Source organism: Corvus brachyrhynchos, unplaced genomic scaffold (genome assembly GCF_000691975.1).
Source record: "Corvus brachyrhynchos isolate BGI_N302 unplaced genomic scaffold, ASM69197v1 scaffold126, whole genome shotgun sequence".
Classification (NCBI taxonomy): Eukaryota; Metazoa; Chordata; class Aves; order Passeriformes; family Corvidae; genus Corvus; species Corvus brachyrhynchos.
The window spans coordinates 10,869,518-10,880,179 of NW_008239283.1; the positions used below are offsets into that span (position 1 = coordinate 10,869,518).

A 10,662-nucleotide genomic window follows, 5' to 3' on the forward strand; every position below is an offset into this window, starting at 1 on the left:
CTCCTAACCCAGACAAACCAGCACTGTACAAAAGATGTTTGCTCATTTATAAAATGTCATCTTTAGTGTTATACTGACAGAGTATCTGCTGCAGATCCTGAGCTGGTGTACACCTACATAACTGCATTTTGTAAAGTTGATAGCACACAGACTCATCCACCATGTTCAGTTGTAGCACAAGAAATATATTTATAATCTGGAAATTTTTTTTTAAAAAATTACAAAGCTTGAGTTTCTAGAGACAGGCTGTTGAATAAGCCAGGAAGGAAACTGAAGTAGAAAAAGAACAAGTATATTGTATATGCACCATCTTCTTGCAAGTGTCTATATGTATATGAAAGAGATGTGATTCTGGGAGTAGAAACAGCATCAGCTGATACAAATCCATCTGTAAGAGCCACCTATGGCTTCCCTGCTGTGTTTTTAGGTGACCGTGCCAGTCTTGTGGCAGCAGAAGGCTCTGTTATCTCATTTCTGGAGTATGACTGTCCTATGCAGCATTCTCTGCTCAAGAGGCACCAGGAACACAATCCTGTGCTAGCTTTTGCAAGTGCAGCTTTCAGTGATGACTCTTTAGTAGGGGGCATGTGGAAGGCATCAGGTCTTGTCACCTGCCAGGTGACACTCTGCCAGGACACAGCAACAAAACACACCAGGGAACCCTGCTGTGTGCATTGGATGCCAAAGTGGGTAACTTAGCCTGTGGTGGTACTGTGCCGCTGAATGGCACTTGCTGTTCTTTATTGCTTCTGCTAGAAATAACTTGCTATGAGTTTATTCCTCAAATCTCCTAGTCAAACAAAAGCTTTCTTCTTCTGTCGTTTTGTCTTTCTTCCCTTTTTTTTTTCACCCTCTCTTTGGCTGCCGGTTGACATTGTTTCTTTGGAAAAATAAAAACTTGTTTTGAACAGTAAAGCTATTTCAGATTATGGGTGTGCCTGATCCTATCCCATACAGATCTAAGTTCCTATGAATAAAGGACTCCAAGGCTATCATATGAGATGGAATTCACAGATAGCCTGCTAATTGTTTACTTTCTTCAGAAAGTATGTATTTAAATGAAAATGAATTACATTTATTTGAAATTCCTGTAAAGATCTCACGTGGTATCCTCAAAATAGGTACTGAAATAGGAAGGAGATGATGATCTGAAAACGTACATTAATGTTTCTTGTTCAGAAAAGGATTGATGATGAGTTCTGTGGAAAGTTCCATGCAGAAATGTGTATAAGCTCTTGCTGTCCCTTTGCAGCAGTGGCTCCAGCAGTGTATTTGTAGCAGATAAGCAGAGCTGCAGCAGAGGACAAGCTCAGACAAATGGCAAACCAATGGCTTTTGACGCTGGAGGTGGCAAGGGGCGACAAGTGTATCTTTATATTTGGGAAAAGTCTTGTTAGCTTAGCACAAGAAAAAAAAAAATGCTGACACAATTGCTTTTATGGGATAAGATTTATGGCTGCATTGAAGATGCTGATCATATTCTATAACTGGTTAACAGTCCAAAGTGCATCAGCAGAATTGGGTGTATGTGCAGTTAACAGGCTGGGATACCACAGGAGAAACAATGATACGGTGTGAGACAGGGTGTCTTCTGAGAGCAGAATTCTTCATTTGCAGTTCAGGACTCGGAGTTCTCATATTTTGCTTCATGAAATATGATCTGATACTGTGCTTTATTATTAAATGACATTTTTACTGGATGCTTTTTTCTGTCTTTTTTTTTTTCCCCACCTTCCTTCATCCTCTTCTTCATCTTCCTATGAGATAGAAAAGAACTCATTGCAGAGAACTGCTTAATATCTGATGGTCATTGACCAGTAGTGTTTGTAATCGAATGCACAAAGTAAATACCCAAATGTTCGCTTACCCAAATGAAGCAGAGATTCGTGCTAGGGACAAGGCTGCATGGCAGAACAGTCACCTCTGAAGTGGTCATCCACATTCATCCCTTGGGTTGTGTGTCTGAGAGGGAGGTGGGCACAGCTTTAGGGTCATTCAAGCCAGTAAGCCATGACTTGTCAGGGGACACAGCTGTTTAGACCAGGAGTCATCCTCTCCCCTTCTGCCAGGAGTTGAAGATTCTGTTCATTGGTGCAAGCGCAAGACTGAAAGTTCCTGTCTCACATGGCAACTGTTCCTAGAGTTATTCCTGTTTTAGAATACCTTTGCTAAGTAAGTGTTCCCTTTTCCCAAAATCCCTAGGAGGGAGGACTGTCTTCTTAAGTATGGCTGTATATCCTCTCTGCTGCAGGGAGCAGATTGCTGCATGAGTAAACTCTGTACTCTCGTGCTTCTGCCAGCCTGTCAACAGCCTTGTTGATGAGGACAGTGTAGGAAAGAGCCCAGAATGAGTAAAGTCTGTCTTCAGGGAGTGTAAGAACACCAGCAGGCAGTGCAGAATGAAATCACATGTTGTGTTTTAGTTTGTTATTACTACAGATTTTCTGAGTCTTGAAACATTTTGGATCCTTGTTCTCTTGTTGCAAGAGGGTTATGGACATACATGGACTAAATAAACACTAAGCAAACACTAAGCAGGTTTTCTGGAGTGGCTGTTTTTAACAGGAACCAACGATTTGTCGTCATGCAAACTGCCACTAATGACTTTTGGCTGGCAGTGCTAGCATTTATTTGACATATTTCCGTTTCATTCAGGGCTATTTATTGGCCAATGTGCTCGCAACTGATAATTAGTGGAGCAGAACTTTACAGAAACAGGTTTTCCTTCGTGATATACTCTGTAAATGTCAGTAGTAGAGCTCTTCAAAAAATCCTGTTATGCTGTGGCTTAGTGGAGAGTTAAGAACAAGAACTGAAGTGTGAATTTAGACTGGCTGGAGCCTTGGATCTTAAGAAAAAGATGAAAAAAGGGCCGCTTTTGCAGCAACATTGAATCAGTGCACCCATGCTCTTTCAGTACCTTTGGTTTTGAGAGCTAGGAGGGAAATGAACTTTAGGTGCAAAATGCTCTGGAAATCAAAGACTGTAAATTCTTTATAAGCTATTTCCTAATTCCTGCCTGTGTTGAAATGAAACCATTTTTATAAGACACTTGTGATTTACTTTAAACAAATTGTAGTATTTAATGTAGTTAGGGGAAATTCACAAGAACTAAGCTACCAATTGAATTCCCTTTATGGAAACTGGCTGTCAAGGTGTCAATAGAGACAAGTCAGCAATGCTGAAGGAGCTGTTTCTTAACACCTAATTCAGAAGTTAAAACCAGTAAAAACAGATGGCAGTAATGCTTACGTATTTGTGATAATTCCTAAACTAGCAACTGTTCCACAAATGATGGGAAACAGCATGTTGTAATTCTGACATCACAGATAAGAAGTTGGTCTTAGTTTATTCAGGAGTGAATTTTCCTCAGGACTGCGTTTCTTTGTAGTTTTATTCTCATAAACAAAAAAATCCGTTGCATTCTGATTTGGAATGTAGTTGGTTTTGGAGCTGCAGAATTTTGCATCAAATTTAAATGCTGTGCTCCCTGCAAGTTTGTCAGCATGCCATCAAACTTTTGTACAAACTGTCATATGGACAGGCAGAAGTTTTCATGGTAGTTTCCATGGTAATAAATCGTTAACAGCTGTTTTATTTTCTGAGCTTTTAATAGTTTTTAATTGCAAACCTCTTTAAAATTTTCACTTAAAAAAAAAAAAACCCAAAAAGGTTAAAACCATTCCCCCATAGCTCCTGTTATTTTTGGTTTTTTAAGGAGGAGCAGATTAAACTAGTGTTAATGCTTAAAAGGATAGGAGAACTCTCAATGGAGCTTAGGTGACTTAAATTACTGACTTGAATCACAATACAGTTACTGACTGGAAGATCTGGATCGTATGAGCCTCAGTTATTTTTCAGAAGAATATAGAAAACTGATAGCTTTGGTTTATCATTAAAATGTGTGGTTTGCAAACAAAGATAGTCTCTGCTCTTTCTTCTTGAGTGCTAGGAAGGTGTTACTTGTCTTTGTGCATGTACCCAAGAAGTTATGTAGCTCAGTAAACCTCTGTTCAGATTCTTCATTTTCTGGTGTCCTTAATTAATAATTTTTTTTTTTTTAACAGGAGATACCAATTGACAAAATTGATGTTTTATACATAAATTGTGTGAAATTTCAGTTGGATAGAAATTGGAATTGAATTATTGTATGTCAGCCAGATGTTTGTATACAACATATTAGTCAAAAGTATTTAAAGCTACCTGAAGTATTCTCCTTATATATACATTTAAAAACTTGTTTAAAAATACGTTTTGCTTAAAAGGCCACTTTATAAAGCAAAGAAAGTACTGCAGGCTGCTGCTGCCAAAGAAAATATTAATTGCAATTGAGGAACAGAAAGCTTGTTTCCTACCAGAATGATTGGGTTTTTAGAGGCTGGCTGAAGGGGAAAATATGTTTCTAATAGGATTTTCAAAAGTGTATAATCAGTTTAGATGCCCAGTTCCCATGAAATCGCTTCAAAAGCTTTTTGAATTGATATTTGACTATACCTGCCAGCCTAGTCAATTTGCATGCAGAAACATGGCTGATAAATGCTCATCACAAGCAAGCAGCCAGCCCTCGGAGGCTGAGGGGATCCTTATTTGAATGCAGAGGTGGATGCAGGCATGGCTGACATGCAGGAACAGCTCAACAGACACTTGTGAAGCTACAAAAGTGGAGTGAGTACTGAAGTGTTCAAAGTAATGAATAACATCCTGAATGCATTTGAGATGAACAGCGAATGTGGCAAGGGATGTTCTGGAGATCTGAATATGATGGAAGGCACCTGTTCTGTTCTCAAAAGTTGAGTGAGAGAGAAGTGTTGTAAGAGGAAGGCAAGTGCAGGAGAGTTCTGGTTTTATCCTCATGTTCCCTTTCCCCAGCAGTGGGAGAGGATTGGAAATGGATGAAATGTGGTTGCCCAAATGACCTCTGCATCCTGTGGGTGTGCACTCAGGACAATACCTGACTGCAAATTATATTTGAAAAGATCCTGAAAAAAATACAGTCCCTCTCCTGATGCTGCCCCTCCTTGTCATTTTGCCATTTTCTTTCTTCCAGAGTCAGATGTTGCAGACTTCGATGGCAGAAGTTCACTTCTCTACAGGTTCAATCAGAAGCTTATGAGCACATTCAAAGATGTTGTTTCCTTGAAGTTCAAGAGCATGCAGGGGGATGGAGTCTTATTCCATGGGGAAGGACAGCGTGGAGACTACATAACCTTGGAACTGCAGAAAGGGAAGCTCTCCTTGCACCTCAACCTGGGTAAGGGTAATTAGTATTATTGGTTTGTGTATGAATCTATAATTTACATTAGACAGTATCTGGAAACTCTAGCTGATATCAACAGAACATGCTGTGTTCTGCTGTCATGCAGGACATGGTAACTGAGCCAAGAAGAAGCATTGGCTCCTCTAACTAGTGCTGAGCAAGGCAGAACTGCTCAAGTTCTGATTCTTCACGTGCCTTCTTTTTTTTTGCATATGTGTGGGGGATTTTTGTATTATTTTTAAGAACAGCATTCTCAGGAAGTGGTCTTTGGACTGCAGAAAAGGTTTATTTTTGGTTTGTGCCTAATTTTTTTTCCATTCACTCAGTGATTCAGAGCTGAGCTCAGAATACAGAATTTCAATGATAACATTCTGGTCAAAACATTGTGCACACTGCTATACATTTCTTTCTTGAAAACTGTGACTACTCCTTCTTGAATATCTGTAAGGCCATCACTGTACGATCATGTTGGATCAGAGCATCAGAGGAAAGGCTGGCTTAATTTCTTTCTGTAGAAGGATGCTTGGTTTTTTCCCTGATGGATACACTGAAGCACTTTGATAATGATAGGAATTCCTGCAGTAGGAGTGATCATACCCCTTCTCCCAGCCTTATTTCAAAAACTTCACTGCCTTTATCTGTGGGTGTCCCATGGTGCTGGCCTCAGCAGTCTCTGCTGACTCATGTTTCTCATACTGAGGGGTTTAAGTTGGGCATTTTTCCCCTAGTGCTTAATTATGTTTGTTTTAAAAATCAGTAACTATTTTCCACAGCTGTTGGGCTTCATTTTTACATAAGCTCATTAATTGTTTAGTCTCCAAGTTGTGTTTTCTTTCTTTCCTTCTTTTTCAGCAAAGATTGGAAATGATAATACATCATTTTTCTGATTTGGGATTTGGATGTTACTTAGACCAAAAAACTTCAAGCTGAAGCTGTGAATGGGGGAATCTACCCCACTGAATTGTCCTCCTACAAACGTTTCATGTTCGGATAAGAATATTGTACAGTTACTTATATTATGTAACTTCTTCCAGAGGAGATAACTATTGTGAATGTGTATTCTGAGATGAGTTGGGTTTTTTCTACAGCTGTAGCCCCAAGTGTACAAAATCTTAGCCATTTCAGGTCCTCTTTGTGCATCCGTATGTCATGGGCAAGGGTTTTGATGTCTTCTCTTGAATCTGCTTGTACCTTGCCTGGCAGTTTTGAAGCATGTGTTCTCTCCATTCTGTGGATGGATACACACTCCCTTTCAGTGAGAGGCTCTGAAGTGTTCAGACGTGTAGCCAGCTGGAAAACAGAAGAGTGCTTGAAATTACCGGGTTAGGGCCTAAATATTTCTATGATTTGTGATCTATACTTTTGGAGATCTAGGCCAGGTTTAGGAATTTTTATGAGCTGAACAGAACCCTTTTTTGCTTCACTGACTTGTGCTTTTTTTTTTCCTGTGAAAATGGACAGATAGAATTTTCTTGTTAAAATGCAGAATGCACAGAGCTGACAGTGAAGTGTCAGGAGTGGTCTGCTAATGTGACTAGGCAGAAGATTTTGCTGCTGCCTGAAGGAAGCTCTTAAGCCACCAGGACCAAAAAGGCCTGGCAGAACCAAGGGTAAAGACAAAGTAGTAATGCCCTGCCTGCTGCAATGTGTGGGTGCAGCATCAGTAACACCTCCTGATTCCTCAAAAGGGTTTCACAGGGGAAAAATATGGGAGGGGGGGCTATACACACGTATATGTGAATAGGAGACCCAAGGAATCTAAGGCAGTCTTTGAAAAGCATCTGTTTCCAAGAGCTCTTGCTTGCATCCTGGAGCTCTGCTCTGTGCTTTCCTCAAGTCCCCATGCTCCAGTTAAGAGTCTGGAGGTAACTCTGGTGTCTTCTGCCTATCTGTGCCACTCCAGGAGACTCCAACCTGCACTTCAGTAACAGCCACACGTCTGTCACCTTGGGCAGCCTCTTGGATGACCAGCACTGGCACTCAGTTCTCATAGAACGCTTCAACAAGCAAGTGAACTTCACGGTGGACAAGCATACCCAGCACTTCCGAACAAAGGGGGATTCGGATCACTTGGATATTGATTATGAGGTGTGTGAAGCTCTTTAGGTTGTAACCTGGGAGTTGAGGTATGAATTGCTATAAAAGGAATTGATGTAAAGCAACCACCCTATGAGCTGTTTCTTTCCAGCAAAGATCTTTACTTAATATTTCCTTTCCAGAGAGCTCCTCTCATACTTTACCAGCATCAACATGTCAGTGTAGCTCCATATATGCCAGCATCAGAAGGTGGCCAGTCTCTGTGCAAATATACATTGCATTATGCTTGCACTTCAAAGTATGGCAGACTTTGAATAAATGAAAAGTCATAACCTGGGTTCTGGTCAACTGTTCAGGGAGCAGCTGTGTCATCATCTGCAATATGATTTAATGGCATGATTGTGCACCGTCCCTGCACTGAATTGAGCATGACTGTGGGGATTCCAGCTCTGAGCTGTCCCTCTATCCAGCCACCACTTGCTCTAATTACAGCTCTCTCTCCACATAGAGATGAGCAGGTGAAAATCATTGTCTTCCCACTAGGAATGGAAGACCTCCAGAATGCAAGGAAGTTGTACCAAGGTGGGGGTTGGTCTCTTCTCCCAGGTAGCAAATGACAGGATAAGAGGAAATGGCCTCAAGTTGTGGTAGAGGAGGTTTAGATTGCATACTAGGAAAATCTTCGTTACTGAAAGGGTGCTCCCACATAGAAATAGGCTGCCTAGGGAAGTGGTGGAATCATCATCCCTGAAAGTATCCAAAGGTATAAGGAAGTGATACTTGGGGATATGAACACATGGTGCTGGGTTGGACTCGATCTTCAGAGTTTTTTCAGTCTTAGTATTTTAATGATTCTATGACCCTCACAACCACCAGTTCTGACCCAGGCCCCTTCATATCTGGGGATGTTGCAGAGCATCCTGATCTAGGGAGCCAGAGCAGCTTAGCAAGGAAATATCCTGCCTGCCCCTAAACCCCAAGGCTGATGTGCTCCCCTGTGATGAGGCCAAGGTGTGGCAGAGTGCAGTTTATATCACTCCAGCAGTTCAGTGCTTATGGATGATAGTTGTTAAAAAAACACCTTAAAACCCCCTATATATTACCATATTTGTATGCAAGGAAGTTCCTTATCTGTTCCCCCATCAACGCACACCTGTGTGCAAATCACCCATGTTCATTTTTAGCCCCTTGTGCTTGTCTGCCAAGCCTTTCTTGCCCACAAGGCTCAGGGTCATGCTTGCACAGAGCTATCACCCTGTCTGGATGTGTTGAGCTGGCACGGTTCACTGCTTCAGAGACCACAAGTTTACCCTTTGCACTTGGAATTCATTTCTCTGGAAAGGATCATTCTCCAACACACTCAAGGGAAAAAAGCAGACGGCTCAGCAGTGGCAGGTGCCTGCTCTCTTCTCCTCTCATCTTCCAGATGGAATTCCTTTCTTTGCATTTCACAAAGCAGGGTGGAGAGAGTAGTACCTGTCCCCTGGCACTGCTGTACCAAATCAAGAGCACATTTAGTAGGGACAGCACTTGGAGGAGTGGGATTGTGCAACAGCTTTAGACTGAACTATCAGGGGCCAAAACTGTAACTGCTTTTAAGATGGAGTTGAGAAAAGCCAAATACTTGAGTCATCAGCTTTTCTAATTTCATAATAATAACATTTATTGCTTCCTGCTTGGTGCTGATCAAGGGAAACTCAGGCTCCAATTTAATTTGCAGAATGTTTTTCCAGATGTTCCAAAATAGGGAACATGGTAGAAAAGATCTTCAGGTGTTGTTAATCAGCATCACCACAAACCTCTGTGGCACTCCAACCTCGTCCCTTGAGCTCAGTCTTTCACAGTGTGTTTTTCCTCCATTTGCACTGTGACAATCTTTCAGTCAAACATTGCAGCAATGCAGTCTACTGAAAGTTTATCTCAGCACACTTTAGGGATTAAAGGCCTTACTGAGGGTAATAAAATCATTGCTTTTGTAATTAAAATTATTACCAATCAGAAAGCAAACTGTTTTCTTAATAATGCATTAGTGTAATTGATATTGATTTTTCTTCTGGTTTTGAAACCCCAGTACAGAGTCCGTAAGCAGGAGACTTGAAGAATAGAACATGAAAGAAGGAAAGTCTGGTATTTTAGAAAGAACTAATGATTCTCACTGGAAAAAAAACATTGCTACCAGATAAGCCCTCACGCCAATAACAAACCTGCAAGTGACGTAAAGGAGCAGTCTGTTCACTCTTTATTTCTCTGAAGTGATCAATTAAAACAACTGAGGTGCAAGTTCATTAAGAACTTGTTTTCAAATGTATTTTCAAGGTTACCCAGGGAGGCTTCATTTGCGTATGTATCCCAGCTTGTTAGGTGGAGGGGGAGGAACAATAACCCCCAAATTGCTCTTTATTTTTGTAATAATGAACTGAGGTAAGGCTTTGGGAGCTGTGACAGGGGAATAAGGCTGACCAGGTTCCAGCAGCCATCAGCATGCAAGCAGTGCCACACAGCAGTGCATGCTCTTGCTGCAGTGGATGCAGCAGGATTGCAGCACAGCTCCTGATCAAACGTGGTGGCTGCAGGATCCCCATCTGCCTTATATAACTCATGGTGTTGCTGGCAGTGATGGGAAATATGAGTAAAACTTCAGTGGTACCACCAGTAAGGCTTTGCCAGAAAGCAGTAAAGTTACTTACAGATGAGCTGTGACATTCGGAAAATGGAGGTAGGATTATCAGAATTTTTTGGGGTTGTGGGGTTTGTTTTTCTTTTTTTTTTCTTTTTTTTTTTCTCTGTCTCTTTCTTTTCTTCAGAATCTGAACAATTATGCTGTATTTTGGAAGCTTATTTTGTTATGCTCTTTGTCCTCCTGGAGCTTTCAGCCCTCCAGTTGAGTGAGGAGTTGTAACCTGCACAGTGTTAATGTCTGCCAGTACTTAGCAGCACAGCAGAAGTTCCATGCACATGTGTAGCCTGCAGAACTTCTCCCTTACAAAACCTAGTCCCAAATGCCACATGCGACTGTTGTAAAGACCAAAGCACAGTGAAATTGCAAGGTGCAAATTGGGTATTTTAGGTATGTGATACTACCATCCCCTGGCTGAAACCAGAACTGCTCAGACAAGTGCCTGGTGGAAAGGAGTGACCACAGTTCCCAGGCAAACCCAGAGCTCTGGGAGCAGGGAGAGTTGATTCCCCCATTGCTCAGAGGTTCTGAGCACTGCGGGCTGCAGCCAGGTGTCACCCTCTGGGCCAATGGGGCTGTGGGCTGGACACAGTGGGAGTGTTTCCTTGTGTATTGGTGTTCCTGGAAGGGGAGCTGGTGGCACCGGGTTGGTGTGCCAAGGCACTTCAGAGCTGCTCCCAAAGCAGCAGGC

At 41.7% G+C, this 10,662-nt stretch overlaps 1 protein-coding gene across 1 annotated transcript in view; it reads left to right on the top strand.

Annotated features, from left to right (window-relative positions):
• The window catches only part of CNTNAP5 (contactin associated protein like 5), a 272,802-nt gene that overhangs the window by 124,066 nt on the left and 138,074 nt on the right, over positions 1–10,662 (top strand). The window contains exons 5-6 of the mRNA XM_017740228.1: positions 5,048–5,251; positions 7,161–7,345. Coding sequence (XP_017595717.1) covers positions 5,048–5,251; positions 7,161–7,345 — 389 coding nt within the window. The remainder of the gene's footprint in view (positions 1–5,047; positions 5,252–7,160; positions 7,346–10,662) is intronic.